This window comes from Poecilia latipinna, unplaced genomic scaffold (genome assembly GCF_001443285.1).
Source record: "Poecilia latipinna isolate Pla-1442-1.1 unplaced genomic scaffold, P_latipinna-1.0 Scaffold1104, whole genome shotgun sequence".
Taxonomy (NCBI): Eukaryota; Metazoa; Chordata; class Actinopteri; order Cyprinodontiformes; family Poeciliidae; genus Poecilia; species Poecilia latipinna.
The window spans coordinates 249,357-270,743 of NW_015113720.1; the positions used below are offsets into that span (position 1 = coordinate 249,357).

At 39.0% G+C, this 21,387-nt stretch overlaps 2 protein-coding genes across 2 annotated transcripts; both read right to left on the reverse strand.

The window, feature by feature from the left end:
- Positions 1-2,955: 2,955 nt before the first annotated feature.
- Positions 2,956-12,711, reverse strand: ankrd33bb (ankyrin repeat domain 33Bb). The gene is made up of 5 exons (XM_015052346.1): positions 10,553-12,711; positions 6,992-7,121; positions 4,367-4,507; positions 4,057-4,220; positions 2,956-3,955 (listed from the first exon to the last, which is right to left on the reverse strand). Exons 1-5 carry the CDS (start codon positions 11,048-11,050, stop codon positions 3,299-3,301), a joined length of 1,590 nt encoding a protein of 529 aa, XP_014907832.1. The 5' UTR covers positions 11,051-12,711; the 3' UTR covers positions 2,956-3,298.
- A 3,995-nt stretch (positions 12,712-16,706) lies between these two features.
- On the reverse strand, positions 16,707-20,736 carry LOC106959636 (E3 ubiquitin-protein ligase MARCH6-like). The gene is made up of 6 exons (XM_015052347.1): positions 20,517-20,736; positions 20,306-20,440; positions 19,224-19,313; positions 18,469-18,601; positions 18,026-18,161; positions 16,707-17,208 (listed from the first exon to the last, which is right to left on the reverse strand). The coding sequence occupies exons 1-6, from the start codon at positions 20,676-20,678 to the stop codon at positions 17,127-17,129; spliced, it is 738 nt and encodes a 245-aa protein (XP_014907833.1). The 5' UTR covers positions 20,679-20,736; the 3' UTR covers positions 16,707-17,126.
- Between the last annotated feature and the right edge of the window lie 651 nt (positions 20,737-21,387).

Consider the following 21,387-nt stretch of genomic DNA (forward strand, 5'->3'; position numbering starts at 1 on the left):
AAACCCATTTTTTTTAATTTTTTGTTTGGTTTTTAAAAATTTTTTTTTTTAAATTTTTTTTTTTTTTTTTTTTTTTTTTTTTGTTCAGTTAAATTTAAGCCTTTAAGTTGGTTTCATTAAACTCCGCTCCTGACCCGAAACGTGCAAAATGCAAGAAACTAATCGCCAGCAGATTAAAAATAATAAAAGATGTTTGTCATTAGAGTTGAAATGAGTTCATTTCTAATTATGGCGTTTGTGGATAGCTCATCTCCGTCCTGCAGGCGACCAGACTGCTGACCTGTAAAGGGTCATGACTGCTCTCTGGTGGCCGTGAGGGGAAACTGCACTACAGGTCAGGATGGCAGCCATTTTAGTCTCGCAGGTCCATTCTGCTCGACTCTTCCCAGATGGCACTGCAGAACCAGTCTGTTACGCCATCTCTGCTGCTTTATTTGAAGCACGAACGATCATCAGATTCTTAAGAGGTTTTCACATTTCATTCGTTTCCAGTCAAAGTTAAAAACTACTTTCTGTCAATGCAGACTAAATCCGAGACGTTTTAAACATATTGTCCTCTTTCGTGTACTTTATATTGGGCTCTCGACTCCTCTTTTCCATGGTTTTTGCGCTAAAAATAATTGTTTAAAAAAAAGAAATCAAAAGTTTATCATCAAAAACAACAAAGAAGTTAATTATATCTCAAGGCAGGTCCTTACTGTGTGTTATGTCTGGTCCTTTGCCCAATGGATAAGCAAACAGCTGGCTAGTTGGAGGACTGGACCTCTCACACAAAATAATGATCTTAAAACTTCTGCAGATTTTTAGTTTGATACATAAATAAAAGGATATTTGATTTGGTTATGATTAAACGTTGCAGAAGCCTGCCACAGTTTGCAGTGTCAACGTTCATTATAACCATTAAAAAGAAAAAAATTTTAAAGTGGAAGACTGTCAATAATATGACAGCAAATTTTAGAAAGGTGCATTATTAAAATGTCTTGTGTCATGAGAAACAAGACAGCTAATTGCTAAAACCTAATGAAAAAAAATGTGTAAATCGTTGTCTTAGAAACACAAAAGAGATGCGCATGTCATCCACTTTCACTGGTTTTTATTAGTTCAAAAATTCAAATATGCTATTTGTTGATGTGCTCAAGGAAGACAAACTCAAAAGGTAGAAAAATGCAACAACTGGGATAAGTTTATCATAAGGCAAGGGACTGTGACATAAGTGAAGGTTATTAATTGATTTTGGCATGTGAAGGTCTCCCACTACGCTTGTTTACATTCAGTGCTTTTATTTTGAAGTGCCATCAAGTTTTTTTTTTAATATATATATGTTTAATACAACATATGAGAAATACCCATTTGTGTGGGTTTTTTTTATTTGTACCTTTCAATATAAAGATCTAACAGTAGGTATTAGATCCTGGCAATGTCTCGTACCAAAAGGGAAAACAATTTGAATGAAGGACTCAAGCTTCAACATAAAATGTAGTCAGCATTTTTCTTTAACTGCATTCATTTGGAAGCCAACTCTGTTTTCCAAATGTTTGATAGCAGCATTTGGGAAAAAAGCTACCATCAATGTGTAATATTATTCCCAAGCTTGAGCTCTGATTTCCAAGACAAACCCAGCATCGGTTTTTAGTAGCGATGCTACATATTCAGCATAATTGTTTGGCCAAACTGACATTAACTGCAACGCTAACTTGGACGCTAACTGTCTTCTTTATGAACAAAAATGAGCTTAAAAAATTTTAACGTGTAGTGTATAAAATAAGTAAATAACTGTTTTTGTAGAACTGTAATGATTTGTTGCATTATTTTCCACAACTTAATATGACTTAGAAACCCCCTGATACACTCCAGCATTTTGAAACCTGAAAATAGGAATTCAATGATATAAACTATCAGTGATATAGAGATATAGTTTATATCACTATCCATTTAGATTTGGATGCTAACTATCTTTTTTGCTCAGGATTGTTTTTGTTTAAAGATCTTTATATTTTCATTATCAAAAATAACTGTCAAATTAAATGGGCACTTCTAAGAAAAACACTTTTTTGTACCATAGCTTTTCTTTTTCACTGATTAATGTTTTAGCCCCAGCATTTTGAAAGCTAAAGGCGTTTTGGTCTTTGCTGTACTTTGTAACAAAACCGAAACAAATTGACAAAAGTGAACTGCTGAGCTTTACTGCTAGTGCTAGCTAGCTGGAATAGCACATCTGGTTTAAACTGCAACATTAGCTTAGATGCTAACTATCAATAAAAATAAAATAAAAAAACAGAAAAAAATAAATAATTTCTCTGTATTTAAAGTGGTGACCCTAAACCATACAATCCTGGAACTACAATGTTTTGAAATTAGGCTACGCTCATTTTCCACTGACGCCTCTGCTTTTGCTTCATTTTCCCCCAGTTTAGCTCCTTTGAAGCAAAAACGGCTAATGACAGCTTTAATATGGCACAACTCACCGAGCCGGTAGCCTGCAGACAGGAAATTGTACTGTGATAACTTTAAAAGTCAGCATGTCAGAGTGAAGAACTAAGCTGTTTATTTTTGGCTCTGCCTTTCAGCTTCTTCACAAAGCCCTAACAAAGCCGCTGTGAGCTAGCTCTTCCACTCAACTCTAAAATGCTGCTTAGCTGCTCCTCGTCCTTAAACATACTCTGCAGCAGTGAAGAAGGATCTGTTGTCTTGTTTCGTCGTCCTGCTGTACGATCCATAGTCTCAACTTCCTTTATTTCATTAGGTTGTATTCAAAATTCTCACCATCTTTTATCTGTCTGGCCGGTTGTAAGATTATTTCTTCTTTGTGAGCCTATTCCTTTAGGCTTTTGTCTCCATATGTAAGTGAAAACTGACTCTAGCAAATTATTTTTTTATTAGCACTTTTCTTTTTTACTGCTGTTTGCCACTCGAGTCTGTCCACGCAAGCATGACACGATGTAGAGAAATAAAAAGAAAAGATTTGTGGCAAATGTGGGGAAAGAAGTAGTCTGATCTCCAAAAATACCTGATTCCCCTAACATTTTAATCCAAGTCACATGTTTATTTTTCTTTCCTTCTGCTCCCTCCCCTGCCATTCCTCATTACAAATTACACCTCTCAAGGGAAGTGTGCAAGTTCAAGTAGAAACAAGGCAAAGCAGCATCAGTGATCTGAACAAGCAGAAACAACAACTTGCAGTCAAATTCACAATAAAGGTTCAGATTTGCTAAGGCTGTGCTTCGTGCCCGCTTTGCCACAAGACACTTTTCAAGCTCGATCTGGGACGCGCCGCAAAGTCATGTCCTCCTTCGATCCTTCACCTCCTTCTTAGTGCAGATAGCATTCGTTGCCTCTCCTCTTCCTGCCTCCTCTCTATTTTCTTCATCTTGTAATCCCATTTGGGGATCTGGAGCTGGCTGTCGTTGCCGTTCCTGCTCGGCTTTTCCGGTATGAAGCTCGGAGGCGGGGCTTTGCAGAGAGTGACCTTTGGCACCACTAGGCCTGGCCGCACGCTGCTTCTCCTCAGCATGTTGAGCGGCAGGAGGCTAGCTCGTCTGATGGCCACCGTGGACGCTGCCGCCACGTCGCTGAGCAGCTGGGACTGCAGGCTCGCCCGTCGGTCCCTCGCTTTGGGGATGAGGAGGACCCTCGAGTTCTGGAAAAGCTTCTTGTAGTTGTTCAACCTGTCGGGTCCCAGGCGTTTGAGCTCCGCCACCCGTTGCCGCCTCAGGATCTCCTGCACGGCGTGCCGGCGCTTTCCGACGCACGGCGGGCTGCCCGGGGAGACGGTGTGGCACGCCGTGGCCATGAAGGGGCTGGAGATGCCCGTGGTTATCCTCACCATGTGTTCAAGGACACCGTCGCTCACAGGGTTTACCTTGTTGTTGAAGTAGAGCCCATAAGGGCAGCAAGAGATGAGTTTCATCAAGCGCTGACAGAATGTCTGTGGGTTTTGTGCCTTCCACACGAGTTCCTGCAAAAGAACATTTTTTTGTTTTGTTTTGAAAAAATGTTTGAACAAGTACCGGTCAGTGCATTTGATACTAGAACTGAAATCAATCGCGATGCATTAACCTCTAACAATGGCCACTCCAGGGGGAAGGAGTCGCAGAACTGCTCGGCGCAAGGCTTTGATATCAGCCGAAGTATCAAATCTGCCGTCTCGTATCGACCGGTGAAGAGAGCCCACTCTCTGGGGGTCATTCTCCGTCCATAGTCCCGAGCCTGGATATCACTTCCTACGTAGAGACATATTCTGGTGATTTCAGGTGTCTAACTTTGGCACAATTTGACATATCCTCTACACAAACAAACGAGTTCAGTCAACGCGACACTACAATCATGGAAATCTGATTCACTGCGAAGTGATAACTTTATAACTTGCCTGCCAGCATGAGGGCTCTGACACACTCAAGCCTCCCCTGCATTGCAGCTTTCATCAACGCTGTGAAACCGTGACAGTTCCTCCTCTCGATATCCAAACCGGGGAAGTAGTTCAACAGGTAGTTGGAGATAAACGTGTGACCTGTGAACCACAGAGAAAGAAACACACCGTGCATCACGAAGCACGGTGCTGGTTTTCTGAACCACCTGTCCACGTAACGTGGCATTGGAATTATCATCACAAAGTAATACCTAATTGTAGAATGAGAGTAAAATAATGCAAGGTTTTCAAAACTACAAATGGTGGTTTTCAGTTGTGCTTGACTCACTTTGGTAACATAACACAAGGCAAAATCTAGAGGAAAACCTAGCAGAAACCTTTAAGAATAAAGGAGAATACCCGCTAGCTATAGCCAAACGGTACAGCAAGAATATCCATCAAAGAATTTTCATTTGTTAGGATATGAGTGTTCTCGAAAGATAAAGAGAGATTTTTTTTTTGTCAAAACTTTGAGTCTTAGCATACTTCTCGTTCAACAACAGAATTGCTTCTCCACAAAAAAGTTTTGAAGTGGTCTCTGCCAAAACCTGTGGAGTCAAAGTTAGACGACTGTTTTTGAGAGGAGATGCTGAATTTGGATCAATTCCAAGAACTCTTGTAAAATAAGTTTGGGGAACAAACACAGTAAAGTCAAGGTGAAAAAGACGCAGAGTGGAAACCAAATCAAAAGGTATGTGACCAGAGCATCTGCTAAATCGTTGAAGCAGTTTGTTATTGATTTTTCTTTATGCCTTTGTTTTTTTTTGAGCTGTGATACGATTTGTTTCATTCAAGCGTCAGAAAAACTTGCCACTTCCCAGGGAAACGTCCACCGTTAGCAAAAACAGACCCAGGCTTGGATATTTATCACGAACAATGTTTCAACCAGTCAAGCTCACAAGGCTAAAGTCAAGGTAGAACCTTTTAATTCTTTTAAACAAGCACAAAAAATTATTGAAGCACGCCACGCGAATTTGTTGGCAGAGCTGATTGGAAGACTAATGATGCTTGAACTTCATCCTGGCCCTGAGCTGAAACCCCATGCTAGATCTGGAAACTGTATACTTTTTTTTTTTTTTTGCAGTCTGCTCTTGTAGCATGATGGAGCTTTTTTTCTTCTTTTTCCTTCCTTTATTTTTTTTTAATGAAAGGGGATCAATACTTCTTCTAACGAAGCAGAAAAACAAGTCCTCGACTATTTATCACCGTCTCCAGAGAGCTATTTGTCATCATTAGGTGATAAGAGACCGGGGCGCCGTGTCTGCCACATCTGGCTGAGTCACTATGAAATTACTGATGGTGCTCCTCCGTTATGACAAACACTTTGAGGCAATAAGCCTCATAATCTTCCACGAGGTTTTAAACTGGGCATACAGCTAATAACAACACGTTATCGATATTGTCCTCTATTGTAAATTATTCTTATACAGTACAACTACAGTGTTGGAAAGTCGAAGTTGGCTTTCAAAGCTGAAAAATGCACTAAAATGTGATTATTGACCACTTTTGCAAGTATAATAACAATGAATATTGCATAATCTGAACATTTTAGACTGACTGCTAGTCACTAGGCTCATATACAGAAATATACTGAAATACTACCATTTAAATCGTAAGCCAATCACCGTGATTTGTTTTGTACATCAAGTGCAGTAACACTGGGAACAGCTGCTGTACCGAGATGTGAGACACTTACTGTAAAGGTTAAAATGATCACTACTTAATATCTCTCCACTTTTTGTGTCATTTTAAGTCTCACAACTATTCATTTACTGGCAACCATTAATCGACGGGGCCACGGTGGCTGTAAAAAGTGAGTCATGGTGAGATTCCAGATTTTTGTGACGTAAAATTAAGACCATGAAATTTCCTCTCAAAACTTGCTCCACCCAAAAACCATAAGCAAATCGGTTTAAAGGGAAAATAAAAATAAAAATAAATACTTGGTGGCTTCGAGCTGTTTGTAAAATCACATGTTGAAAATGTTGAAGGGATTCCAGGTTCCAAGTTTTAATCTTGCAGAACAGAATAGCTCTGGTAAAAATAAATAAATAAATAAATAAATAAATAAATAAATAAATAAATAAATACCGTATATGTATTTTTTTAAACTGAGAAATTTATCCAAAGTGAAACCAGTTTCCTTTACTCTACATCCCTTCCATCTGATGTTCATTTGTGTTTAGTTCCTCATCCAAAATGGCAGACATGTGTGACCAAAAGAACTCACGTTAGCATTGTTAGCATCAAGGGACAGCGACCCATATTCCCATACTTTAAACAAATGGAGGACAGAACCAGGCGACTTATGTAACCTTTTTTTAAACAAACCTTTAGGTTTTGTGCTGCACAATCATCCAATCCTGGTCCATCTACAGCTCAAGTAAAATAATTGTGTGTAAAACTAATGGCATCGATGCTCCTGTTAAGTACTGACTACAAACATAAATAAGCAATTCCTTCTATTTTCTTTCTTTTTCCCTCAAAAGCATACAGAAAGTATCAGTTCAAACAGAACCTCAGTGTCAGACGGAAATGAAACAACCGTCTGTCTGTGTGATAATCAGCGGTCTGAGCTGTGTTTACCTGCTTGAGCCGCAATAATAAGGGCAGTGTTGCCCTCGTTGTCCTGCCAGTTCACATCCAGGTAGGGACACTGAGCGAGGGCCATGACCACGTCCACGTAACCATGGTAACACGCAGCAATGAGGCCAGACTGTATAACACACACACACACACACACACACATACACAATAAATAGCAGGAGACTGATTTGTTTTCTTCTTTCAATTAGGATCTTTAAAAAATATCCACGTGGTTCTCTGAGGCGGGACGAAGGCCCCGCATGTTTTCTGACTTTAATGAAAACTAAAAAAAATAGTTAAACTAACTGAGCTTCACACCATTTTATGGCTTTATTTAAAAAAAGAAAAATAGCCATGTTGGATACCAGAAATGTTTTTTTTTATGTTGATATAACAACTGATATAAAAAATATGACTTAATGTAAATTTACCCACAGTCCAGTGGGTAAATTTCTTGCTTGTTTAGTTGTCTTTGCCATGTTCCTCACTCAGACTCCTGTTAAAGTGGTTATAATATTCATACTTCAATACTCAAATATGCACTGATTCCAAACTGGACTGGACATGTAAATAAAATAATTAAAATGGGAAAGGTATATCACTTATGCATCACTTATGTCTTACCTTTTTTTCTCCTATTTTGATCGCTTTTATTCAGCGATCAAACTTTAAGTTCTGCTGTCCTGAGCGGTAAACCGTATGAACAAATTATGGTTTACATACTGTAAAAAAAAGTGTTAAGAAATGTTTTTTTGCCCTTATTCTCTCCAAGTAAACCCCGTTCTCATATTGTGAGTAATGAATGCAGAGAAAGTGTAAACAAACATATTTTCATCAATTATTTCTGTTTGTACTGGAAAAGAGAACCCCGATACAGAGGTCTATAAATCATGCTGTTTGGTTTCTGGGTAAAAAAAAAAAAAAAAGTAAATAATAAAACAGCTGGAGGCTGCTAATCAAAACTGACATTGTTAAAAAATAAACTAATGTTGGACACCCAGGCGGTCCATCTGGCTGTGATAAAACAAAGACGGCAGATGGCGTACAGTTTGCCATCATTTACAAAATGTCTTTTTTTTTAATTTAAATTAGCATTTGATAATGTCTCCTGCTTTACTTGAAAAGGCAGAGTTCAGCGACCACATCTGGAGTAAAATAAGCCCACCAAAGGATTATTTTAAACTTCTAGATAAGCGGTACAAACCTGGGTCTGCCAAACCTTCCCACAGTCCCAGGGTCAGTGTTTCTGTCCCTGTCCACATCCATCAGCCTACAGCGTCTTTTACCCGGCACCAAGGTCAGTGTCTTCAGTGAGCTCTTTAAAAGCTGAGCCCTCGACTCAAGCTGTTTTTTTACTTTGACACCGAGCAGTTTACGCTCTCCATCTGTCCAGGAGGCTTAAAATCCTCCCTCCAGAACCGGCTTTCTGCTGAGGATCGCCCTCGTTCTGTTTGGCTCTCGGTTAAACCTCACACTACCGTCACTAGGGGGGTTTTCTATTCTTCCATCACGTATCAAAACATTACATCACTGCTACGGTCTGCGAATTGAACTTATAACTTGCATCACTTATGTCTTGGCTATGTCTGCTGAAAAGATAGTTTCTTTCTTTGAGGCTGGTTTAGATATAATACTTCCATCCATTTTCTACAGCCAGTTAATGCTTAAAGTGTGAGAAAAAGGTCAGCAGATGAGAGAGTTTGCCCAAAATGCTAAAGCATATGTGACTGGTTTATTTTCTCCTCTCTTTTTCATTTTTGCTTCCCTCAATCTGTGGCCTTTAGCATTTTTGGGCAATGTCACTTGCATCCGGTGTAAACAATATATTTTGCAACTAGCCGGAGAATGCGGAGAAAACTGAGTCCATGTGAATCATTCGGAATCTTGTTACCTTTACGACTGCCTCATTTCTTCATGGTATAGATACATATAAAAATTCCTGGGGAGATTTTTCAGAGATTTTGGTGTCTTTTCACAAGCTAGCATCACGCAGTGGGTTGGCTACATGTGTATCACGCTAATCTGCAGTCCTACCACATTCCAAAAGAGCTTTGTTAAAATACGATCTTGTGATTGGGTCACAGAAAACTCCTCACGGTGCATCAATCTGCAGGAAGCAGCCATCAGTAGATGGGCACACTGTGGTCAAGAAGGGATTGACATGGTCAGCAATGGTACTATGGGAGGCGGTGGCAATTAAATGATGCTTAATCAATGCTAATGGGCTCAGAGTGTACCAGGATACACCACCACCATTCTCAACCACTGAAACAGCAGGACAGGACTTTTTTTTTTTTGTATATGTGAATGCCAAAATCTGACCGTACAATCTGAACCAGTAATGATATCTCATTGGATTTGGTTGTGTTCTTTTTCCACTCTGTTAGTGTCCAGGTTTGGTGGATCTGTGTGAGCTAAAGTGTATATATATATATATATATATATATATATATATATATATATATATATATATATATATATATATATATATATATAAATCCAAAATTAATTTATCACTGGGAAACATTCAAAAGCTCTTCTTAAAAAAAAGGAAGGGCTTTATAATTTTGAATAAAAATGTGAATTCAAAAATGTAAAATTAAGAACCACAAGAAAAAGCTTGTGTACATCAGTACGTGGGGTGAAGCTGGAATGAGTTCAGCAGCAGTTTAAAACATCGTTGAAGAAGCTGATCGTCACTATCACAATATGAGAAATAGTTATTAATTATTACCAATATCTATTATCAATGTTGCTGTTACTACTTAATGAGGTTGTGACAATAACCGCATTATGATATATTGATTTAGAAAAGAAAATGATTCTTGCTCATAATGGCATGTAATTATGAATGCACTGTACTAGTTATAGATTAGGATACAGAAAATTACTAAGAAAAGTGTTAAAACTAAGTTAATATGGATAGTAATTTATTGGATGACGCTATAGATGTAAGAGAGGTGAGTGTAAAAAATAAGTTTGTACTTCTACCCACTTCTTTGAACATCTAAATATACTTTAACTTTTTTTATTCTTTTATTGCGGTACGTTCACTCAACTCAAGTCAACCCTACCAGTCTTTCCATTTCCACATCAACATGCTGCTCAACAGATGGGTTTTTTTAGACCACGTGAACCCGAGGATCCCAAAGTGAGACAATTAGGTCAAGGAGAAACATTAAGGTTATAGCTGGTTTATTTAACAACTTGGGTGGTATGTGACTATCTGGGTTACTGATATAATGTAAATCCTCACACAGTTTAATCTGAGGAAGCTTTAGCTTGAGAAGTGAAAAATCTATTAGAACAAAGGAGCATTCTGGTTCCTTTCTGAAAAGGGTTAAAGTGACCTTAACGTCTAAGTCTACAAATGAGGTCTCCAATTCCAGTCCTCAAGAGCTACTGTCCTACAACTTTGAGATGCATCCCTTGATGGCATGCTGATTTGACTGAGGTATGCTGAAACAGAGATTGGTCTGAAGGTCCAGGACAGCAGCTCTTAAGGATGGGAGTGAGCAGAAAATAAAGAAAATGTAAAAGGTACTGAACCCAGACACCTACTCTTCTGTTTCGGTCGGTCTCCTTTACCTCTTCTTCAGTCACTCCTTGTCTGATCATGATCTTTACTATGATGGCATTGTTGTTGCAGCAGGCCTTAAAGAAGGAGATTGGTTCGGGGGTTTCCAGGTGGTAGAGGGAGCGGTTAATTTGGGAGATGACTGAATCGTCTAGGGGATAGAAGGAGTCTTCTGTGGTGATGCTGTGGGTATCCGAACGATCCGGTAGGGAGTCGAAGTCCAGTTCCTCAAACTCTTGATAAATATCGTCCTCATCCTCCCAGTAGTTTCGTGTGTAATCGACTTCAGCCTCTTCATTAGCGTCGTCTTCTGAGACCGCACACTCAACTCCATCTTCATCAACCTTGCAGATGGACATAATGGGTGCATCCCCAGCCAAGATGTTGGCTTTACTCTTAGTCTTGCCAAGGGCAACTCCTCCAGCAAATCCATTCTCTCTGACCTTTGAATCTTTACCTTGTTCCTCTGTTATTAACACCATTTAAAGCATCCCCAGGCCCCGCTTACCTTTTGAAATTCATGTGGGGCGCCAACAAAAACCTTTATAGAACCCAGAGTTTACATCCAACAGCCCATGGCATCGTAGTTTCTCATTCTGTGAAAGAACCGTCTAACGGTTGACTCCTAAAAGTCTCACATTCAAATAACTAAAAGAAATGAGAAAAAAGCCACAGGAAACTTGGCACTCCACCGAGAATCCTCCAACATCTTATTAGAATTCCTGTGAAATCAGGATTCAGCAGAACTTTGCAACGTATTGGCAAAAGTTTGATCATATGCATGATCTGAGGCAGTCACTCTGGGCAGTCCATTAGTGGCCAAAAAGAGTCAATGACAACAAACTGAACTTGCCGTTCTTCCATAATGACTTGTCAGTGACACAGTTTTGAAATAAATGAAGCTTCAAAAGTCGAAGATTATCCATGAGTTTCAGAACACAGACAAGCCTCGGCTGTCCTCCGCATGCCTTTCGACAATGTCCCCGTAAGTCCCGTCTTTCACATTCTTCGATCCTCACGCTGGAAAAATTCCTGGATTCTTGTGGGCCAATTCCAGAAAATAGAATGAGAAGAAGCCGACGATGCTGAGCAACTAATCCCGTGTTTCCCTGTAGGGGAGCACTTGTCTGTCTGATGGCCAGCAATGGGATGAAAGGGATTCTGTTGAACTGCTTCTTGATAATCCATTTAGTCTCTCTCTCTCTCTCTCTCTCTCTCTCTCTCTCTCTCTTTCTCTCTCTCTGACCTAAAACTGACTGAGTCAAACACAGGGTTGAAACTTAAATTAAAAAAAAAAAAAACTCTTTTGAATTCAGACATTTTGGAGAAAATCTATTTTTCCCCCCCAGTGCCTAAAGGTAACTCTAGTTAAAAAAATATGTTTGTTTTTTTACATTTGCCATCTTGGTTTGACACAAATATGCCTATCAGTTAATTGTCATTAGTTTAACTGACTCAACCCCCTCTTTCTTTTATCTCCTGCTGCACTTAACACAACCATCTTAAATTGGATTTCCAACCCACGTGACCTCATCAGTATATAGGCTGCAGTGGAAAAACTAGGAGCAATCCAAACTTTAGCCATGCCACCTTTTTCAAGAAATGACCTTTGAATCAAATTCACCTCTGCCATTTAGTAAATGAAGGAGATTCTTGACAAAGAGGATAAGAATCAGAAACACACAAGTGTCATATTTAGCTTTCTGGTCAAATAAAGGTCCCAAAGAGATCCAGACCTGTCGTGACAGCAGGCTGTGATGAGGGTCTAAAATGGAGGAAGGAGCGGTGAACCTTTAAATGAAAATCCAACAAGTGGAGAATAAGCCCAACAGAGAAAACAAAACCAACAACAACTGGAAAAGCGTTGAGCGGCATGACAGGAGGAACCGACAAGGAATGGGAAAAGAAACGGCCTCCAAAAAGAATGGAGTGGTGATTACTGGATGACATTATGCTGCAGCTGTAGGAAAAGCAGCAAACTGGTAAAACCATGAGTGAAATGAAACAGAGGGGAAGTGAAACACAGAAGAAAATAACTAAATGGAGCATGACTGAAGAGGAGGGGTGTGGCAAGAACAAAAGTGACAAAACAGTCATAAACAGGTGGAAGAGGGAACAGGAAGTAATTATCTCACAATGTACAAGAAAAACAGCAACTGTAGGGTCTACAAAGGGGTAGAATAACACAATGTAAGACTAGGCACTCTGCACACCACTGCATCTTGCCAATTATTGAGCCCTGATTGGTGCCTTCGAAGATAAGATATGGTTTTAACCTTATAACAGAACCCACTCTCCAAAATGTGGGCAAACCCTTTAATTTGATATGATGCGAAAAGGGAACATATTGAAACGGTTCCTACATGGCTGTGCAGAGTAGGAAGTGAGATGAATGAGTTAAAAATAACACAAGGGGAAAGTGTAACATTTATGTATACAAGCCTGTTTTCATACCCAACATATGATGTGATATGAAGTTGCTGTTTAGGTTTAGTATAACTAGTCACATAATATTTAATGAATCCATATTAAATGTGCTAACCCTGTTTTTTTTTACAGCATAGCAGAAGGAGAAACTCTTCTCGACACCCTGCTAATCTGTCCAGAGCTCCTTAAGGAGCCACAGACGCTTACTCCACGAGTTGATCGCCATGACAACACAGATCCCATTGTGCTCCTGAAAAACGGAGAACGGGAGGGAAACATTTGGTCTGGCTTGGCAGGGGAACTCTGGCGTTAGCTGCATATGCTCCTAATCTGTGCTTGGACTAACTGTTCAGACTGCGCTTTGGCTCCAAGGTAATTGGATTCAAGAGAAATAACTCCACATCCTGTTTCCTGGAGCTGCAGCAGAAATGATTTGCACGTTAAGAGCCAGGCTGTTATTAAACACGGAAAATCGCAGTATGTTTTACTTGATGACGAAAGACTGATTGGAAGCGTCGCAATGCTCGTATATATCCCTGTGGCACAGCTGCAGCAGCAGTTAAAAGCTTCTCTTTTCTCTACAAACCTTTTGAGTAGTTTTGGAATATTAGAGGAAAGATGTAATCTGGAGCAAGGTAGACAATTTAGATATTCCTTCTTCTTCCTACAGAACAATTTAAGTTGTTGAGATCAGATCAGATCTTTGGAGATCCCTCAGGGCAACATTCTTGGACCACTTTTCATTTTTATATTTTGCTAAAGATTTACAAAATGTGTGCACACATGTTTTAAGTCCAAGTTTCTTAATTCTTCACTATTTATTGGTAATCAATATATTTTTAGGCCCTCTAAACCCTGGCATTTATGTAAAACCAGGAAACTTTGAATGTGATGCTACACCAGAAGTTTGATTTAGTAGAAGTTTCAATATTTTGTCACCTATAAAAATCCTAAAAACTGTCCAATACATTATAATACTTTTATTTTAAAAAAAATAAAATAAACACGACCATATTATACAGTTCATGCTTGTAGGTTGTCCATTATGACTTTATTATTGAACAGTTGTTTTTTTTTGTAGCAAGTGCATATTTTCTTGTGGCAAATTAATAACTTCCAAAAATGAATACTTTTTTAAATAAAATTTGGCGTTTTACAGGCCAGTTTAAATTTCATAAAAATATGAGATTCCAAAATAAGTTTGTCAAGCTAACATTGGTATTTATTTTAAAAAAAAAACAACAACAAACTAATCCAGTCTTAACATCTGTTTATTGTTTATATCACAGAATCAACAATCAATTGAACTTTTAAGATTTGATTTTTTCACCTTTGTTACAGTACATGCCACTGCCTTTTTTTTTTTTTTTTTGCACATATAAAAAAATAGAAATCATTTGCTTCTAGAAATTGAAATTTAACATTAAAATTCAATGCGTCCAGCTCAGTTCAAAGGTACTAAAAAGGTCACTTTATAGCATCTTTCTAAAATGTGAGCGTTCCACACAGCAGCAGAGCTACGGGTCAAATTCACAATCCGCCTCGACGGAATAGTAGTAAATTCCAGCTAAAATGTGAAATTCATTACAAGGAACAGATGCAAAAGTCATTTCGTCTTTTAGGTTAAAAAAATCCGGGGCGTGGCCGCCGTCTCCGTCTCTTGGCGTCCGTCTCAAAATAAAAAAAAAATTAAAAAAAACAGCCATGTTGGTGTCGTCACAACAGACCGAAATGATTGCAACCGAAACATAAAGTGCGACACAGTGAAACACGTGGATGAATAAAAACCTTTTAACTCTTCGTGACCATTGCTGATCCGAAACAAATAAATTAAATGAAACGTCTCTCTAAGATTATAAAAAACAGCTGAAAATGGGATTTTCTCAAACAGCAGCAGTAAGAATTCAGAGAAGGGCCTTTTCCTTTTCTCTCTTTTGCCTTGAAAAACAACTGAACACTCTAAACTAAAGCATCTCAGCTGTCTGATTTTTTTTTTCTATAGGAGTGGTTAGAAAAAGGGGGATAGCAGAGAAATCCAGAGAACTCAGTCACACAAGTGAGAAGCTCAGCGACCGACGACCAGTTCGATTTCATATTCACACGCGGCGAAATACGACGTGTAGTTTAAGGTAAAAAATTGCTAACTGAGATGTTCCGCTTTGAAATGAAAACCACATAATCTTAATAAAATTATACGCTTAAAAGGAAAAATAAAAACACAAAACTGCCATGCAGGTAACAGTGATTATCTCAGGACCGTGTTTTGTTGTTGCGGCTGACTCGTCGTTTTACAGATGCGCGTGGATCATTTTATGATTCTGTCATCTGTGAAATATGATCACGCGCGTTCACAAGAATATAAAAGTGTTTAGCTGCCCTTTGCATGAGGCTTGGCCTGTCTGACCAATAGACTGCCAACTGGGGAGCAGCTTTCTCTGATTTCTTGTTATGTTGCCGTCCGATGCAGTTATGAAGACATGTGAAGCTTAAGTTATGCCAGTTGGATTAAACAAAAGAACATAAGGCCAAAGAAACGACCCAGTGAATTCCCAGATGGATCCCCCGTTAGAAGCATGTCCTTACAAAGCGTCCACCAAAGAACCACATCTGAAGGGAACATCAGGGGAAAAAATAAAAAACAAAACTCCAAGCAGCTAACAACTTTCTGTCCATCAAGAAAACTCTGGAGCTCACTGATCATTTCCCAGCTTTACTGTACAAATGTTATGAGTCCATGAAGAACAGCACGGTGAAGCTGGGAGCTGCGATTTGCGCGCTTGGCGTCGTTCAGTTGCGCAGCTCTCGCTCCAGTCACCGTTTACCGAAAGATGAGCAGAGCAGCTCAGTTTTACTGAACTTTTCACATTGTTTTGTCGTCGCATGACGGCCACAGACTTCTAATTCTGGGACAACGTGGATTTTACTCACCTGTTCAAATGAGTAAAACTGGCAAATGAGTAACAACAAAACATTCAAATAAGCGTCTAGTAAAAATGAAGAACTAACAGCAGCTGAGTGGAACATAGTTGTTTTTGACCTCTGAAACAAACATCCTCAGAGCGTTGTCTTGTTTTAGATGCTGGTTAATCTCCTCTTAGTGTTTTCTTCAGACTTTTTTTTTTTTAACTGTTGTCTTTTGAGTGTTTCCAGGCTGGTTTAGTTTTAGCATTTTCCAAAGTACTCTTCACAGAATAAACACTGGATGACGAGCTGAACTCTGTGCAAATTCTGTGTTAAGAAGGTTGACTTACACCCCCCCTCCTGCCCCCCAGTACTGGAAAGGACACTTTGTGTCTCAAACTGTTACTTAATCAAATGTTTTTGTGTTCAGCCTAGAAGACGTAAGACAGACAGCAGCCTTTGTCCTCTGTTTTTGCTCACATCTAAAAGGATTCAGTTTTAAAATGTCTAAAAAAAAAAACTATGAAGAAGCCTAATGCTAAAACTCAGAGTGACATCAGAAAAATAAAAACATGTTCTTCACATTTTTTTGTTACCACTTTCCTCCCCCCTCACTCTCACCCGTCTTGTCTTTGCATCGACCAATCAGTTTCCAACTCTGTTCTTTTCTTACAGATCCTCTGAGTACCGAAGTACACCAACTAAAGTCCAAACATCTCCTTCACAGCTCTAAGAGAGTATATATATATATATATATATATATATATATATATATATATATATATATATATATATATATATATATATATATAATGGTGCACATGTTTATTCTACAATATGTTCAAAGGAAGCTCAATCTGAGGTAAAAGCTATGCTCATCTGACCTGAATTTTGAAGCAAACTTCCAGGAAATAAAAAAAACATCCCCACCTGAGCAGGCGACTACAACGGAAGGACCGGCGAGTGGATTTTGTAATCCCATAAAGTCTGACTCAACCTGAGCGCTAAACAAGCTTTTTCAAAAAGATTTTCGATTTTCAGCCTCACACGAACACTTCGGAGGCAGAGTTTTTGCCTTCGCTTGTCATCGGCTTTGCTTCCCCCGAGCGCTACTGTGGGAGATTGCTGGAGAAGAAAGGGATGAGGCTGCAGTCAGAGGTTTTATATGCAGTTTTTGAAGACGGGAGGCGAGGAGCTGCCGCTCCAGGTCACCCCACACCAGTGTCAGACTTATGAGGAGGTGGCGTGAGGGGTGGAGGAGCTCCGGCCCATCTTCCGCTCGTAGTTCACCAGTCGCTGTCCTACCAGGTATCTGGTGGAGAAGTGAGGGATAAGAAACGCAAAAGGATGTCACTTACAAAATACAACAGCGTCTCGCAACAGGGGAATAAATCTGTGAAAAAAAAACGAAGTAGTAGAAGTAGAAAGCCATGAATCCTTTAATTTGTTATTCACATTCTAACACAACTCAAGTCTATGGAGAGAAAATGTGAAAAAGTTCAGAAACAATCATCAGATTAATTGCGATAAATTGATTTTTGAAATAATAGTCAAATAACTTCTAAACTAATCATAAAAAAAAACTAAAAAAACAAAAACAAAAAGGCCATTTGTTGACAAAATAGTTTGGCTGTAACTAAGCCAAAACTGTAAAATGTAAAAACGTATATAAATATTTTGCATTTAGGTAAAAAAAAAAAAGCCCTAGGTTCACCAGGTTTAAATTCACTAACAGAATGTATTTTAGGCAATAAAATGTTTGTTTTCTTATTTTAAAAAGTAAATAAATCATTTGTTTATTTTTTTAAATCTATTTCTAACATTTTATTTAAAAAAAAAAAAAAAGAAAAGAAACAGGACAGCCCGGGGGAAGGGAAGTTGTACCGTCAGACCGTCAGTTCCCAAAACCACACAACAAAAAAAGCCTTGCAAAAACATGCAGTATCAGTTCAAACCTGTGGGACTGTGCACACTGGTTCAATGATAAATCTGCATAATCCGTCAATTGTTTTTTTTTTCTCCAATTAACTGATTGATCGTCAGAATAAAATACTTGATTGCCGCCCTAGAGTCCTTTAGCAAGGATCTGTAAGCTGAAAGTAGTTAAAATGATATTAGATTTTACTGACTTGTCGTTTTTGATGTGTTCATAAAGTCGTTTGAACTGGCGAATCTGAAAGGACAGAAAGGCCAGCAGTATGACCACCATCAGCAGAAACGGATAGATCTTCCTCTCCACTAGTATCTGCATCTTCGGCTGCACTCCTGGATAAAAACAAAAAAAATCAGAGAATGAGGAATGGAAATGACTGGAGTGCGTGCAGAAATGATGATCACTTAATAAAACACCAAGCAAAGTGGGGGAAAACTCAATCACTGGGGATGTATTAGCTGTTTCACATTTAGCTGTTGAGGAAACAAAAATCTTCCCAAAATGCAATCCAAATTTTTTATTTTTTTTTTGTAAATCGGCAAAGCTTTCTGAAATCTTTATAATTTCCTCAAACACTGTTGTAGAGAAATCTGTTGAAACGGTAAGACACGGAAGATAAACATCCAGAGCTGTCCTCACCCAGCAGTGGTGTGAGGCCTTTAGAGACGGTGTAGGGAACACAGAGCAACAGCAGCAGGAGGCAAATGACGGGGGCGGCCAACCGCCGCACGATGAAGTGAAGGTCGATGTTTCTGATGCCGTTGGCGTACACCTGCGAGGAGGAGCGAGGAAATGCTTATGGGATTCCAAAACTTTTTTTTTTTTTTTTTTTCTTACAGACAAATAAGCGAGGATAATTTTGGAATCCCTTTGTTTTCTGCTGGATCCAAAACTAGCAACAGTACCAATGAATTAGTTTTATAATCTACATATAAGAATTTGAATGAGCTCCTCTCGAAATCTGGATGGGCAGAAATTGAAAACAAACCGGTCATACTTTGAAGAAAAAGAGAACGCTGGTTCAACATGGAAAAGTCAGGATTGTAATTAGAATAATAAAAATAAGAAATTGGAATAAATTCCAGAGTTTGCATTTTTCTGTAGGATTCCACTGCAAATACCGAAACTTAAAATTCAAGATGGCTGACAGCCGATATCTTAACCTAAAGTCATTCTTAGCTTCCTGGAGGCAGATGTTTCAGATACAGTTTAAACAGTTGTCAAATCACCACACAGTTAAGAAATCAGATGTTAATCATTAATGCCTGTTGATGCATATAACACACAGTGCATAGTTCTAAAGCACGTCTCTAAACAAGAGGCTTTAAACGTTTTAGCATCAATCGTCCCCGTTTCTGTTTTCTCCTTTCTGATTGGCAGGAAGTGAGACTGACCTGCTCTATGACCGCTTTGAGCCGCCACTGGGGGCCCATCAGTGTTATGGCAGCGATGATTTTTGCATGAAGGACTCCCAGGGCCCAGTCCTGCAGCACAACAAGAAGCCTTTCAAGTTAGAACACTGAGACAAGACATATTTAAAGACATGAAGACATATTTTTTAAAAACATTTTTAACTTAATTCCAGTTCTCCGGTGCAAACACGATGATTTTTCTACAGATCATTAAAAAACAAGAAGCTGGTGGCAGGCTTAGATGTTTAAAACTCTGGAGTTAGTTTGCTTCAGGTCTGTTTAATTTAAGACAATAAAAGCTGTAAAAAGCCAGCGTTTCGACACTAATAAAACACTGAATTAGTCCATCACAGAGTTTCAGTAGGTCAAACATGTAGAGCTCATATTTTCCACAAAAAAAAAAAAAAATCCATAAAGATGAGTTCCTTCTCGCTTTTTAATTAAACATATTAATATCACCAGGCGGAGTTAAGCACTGTAGTAAAGGTGCTGTTTAATTCCTTCTTTCTAGCACTGCAGTTGCAGATGAGAGATTATCTGATTGGGATTATGAAGCATTCACAAACAACATTCAGAAATGCAGCTGTTGATATTAGGATTTTTTTTTTTACTGGGATTTTGAGATAAATATTCTAATTTGTGAAGGTAAGCTTTATTCTTGTACCGTCATCCTTACAAAGTATTAATATTAACTGGAGGAAAAACAGGAGTTGTTTCTAGAGGTTGTAGAAAACCAATCCAGTTCTTTTCTGGCATCAGTTAAGAAGCAGCTGTAGAAAAGTTCAAATTTATCACCTACATATTATAAGCCTAAAACCTGGTAAAGTGGACAACTAGTCCAGGAGGAAAGGAAAAATGATGCTAGACAGTAACTATCAGGGGGAATTCATGTTAAGCTTTTTTGTAGTTCCAAAAAAAAAAAAAAAAAAAAAAATACTGCATTAAAATCCAACAAAAACTGACAAGTTATGTGAAAATGACCAAATGAGGCAAAAGACACTGAAATAAAATGATAAAAATGATCACACTCTGATCCCACCGTGTATCTTACTGCATATTCCTACCTGCCAAGGGTAGAAGAGAGGCGTCTGGTCCATTGGGACTCTGAGAGGAGCAACGATGACCAGGTCAAACAGCAGGCCCAGCAGCAGGGGGATGACCCCGGCTAACATCACGGCCACCACCACCGTCTTAAAGATCTGCCAAACGAAAACAGTCCAGATTTCACTCGCTAGAGGTTTTCGTCGTCGGGCAGCGGCGGAGGCGGGACGTTACCATGAGCGTCCACTCTTGGACTTTGAGCATGATGACCGTCCTGCCCTGCGGCATCCAGGACAGCAGCACGGTGGCGGCCCGGACGGACACCCAGCAGACGTACAGGCCGCTGGCTGTCGTGTACAGCTCATGGACCACAGCGCTGCCCATCCACAGAGACATGAGCCAGCGACCCACGCACACTGAGGAAGAGGGGCGGAGGGCCAACGCAGAAAGATGAAATATAACAACTGGACATAAGGGCACTCTGATGATATGCTTTGTCTAGGGCACTTCAAAGTTATCTGATGTATTCTGTGAAGGACTAAAGTGATAGTCGCCTTGTAGATTGTAGAGACGGCTATGCGAGTTAGGGCTGCAGTTGAAAAATCACTTCATTACTTTATTATGACTGTTGATCATAAAGAGTTTACAAAAAATGTACAAAAAAAGAGAGAAAGAAACATCTAGTTCAGGGTCTCCCTTCAGAAACGCCGCATTTTTGTTTTAAAAGATGTTAAAAGTTAACAGGAAATTTAATAATATGTTAATAGGTTGCACACACAACTATATAGTCTTAAGTTTTGGCTTGGAATGTAATGCTGGTCACATCCACAGACAACCTGATTAGGGTCGCCATAACCATCAGGGGCCCCCGTTAAGGTTTGAATTTGAACATTTATTGAGGATGACAACAGTATTAAATTTGATTTAATTGTTTCTGCATAAATTAAAAGCCTTAAATTGTTTAATGTTTACATTTAAGATTCAAAGGAAATGGCAAGTTTACTTTGCAAAAGTGCCAAAAATAAATCTTCATAGTTTGGCTTGTAGCATTACCATAGCTACAATCTGACGCTACGAGTTTAATCTTTGTATTTGTTTACAAATA

Coding starts and splice junctions, on each gene's coding strand:
- ankrd33bb (XM_015052346.1), bottom strand. CDS start 11,050: ATGGTGTTAATAACAGAGGAACAAGGTAAAGATTCAAAGGTCAGAGAG. Junction 7,122..10,552: donor AGACCGACCGAAACAGAAGA/GTAGGTGTCTGG, acceptor TGTGTTATACAG/TCTGGCCTCATTGCTGCGTG. Junction 4,508..6,991: donor TATTATTGCGGCTCAAGCAG/GTAAACACAGCT, acceptor TGTGGTTCACAG/GTCACACGTTTATCTCCAAC.
- LOC106959636 (XM_015052347.1), bottom strand. CDS start 20,678: ATGTCTCTGTGGATGGGCAGCGCTGTGGTCCATGAGCTGTACACGACA. Junction 18,162..18,468: donor AGGCCTCACACCACTGCTGG/GTGAGGACAGCT, acceptor GTTTTTATCCAG/GAGTGCAGCCGAAGATGCAG. Junction 17,209..18,025: donor GAACACATCAAAAACGACAA/GTCAGTAAAATC, acceptor CTTCTCCACCAG/ATACCTGGTAGGACAGCGAC.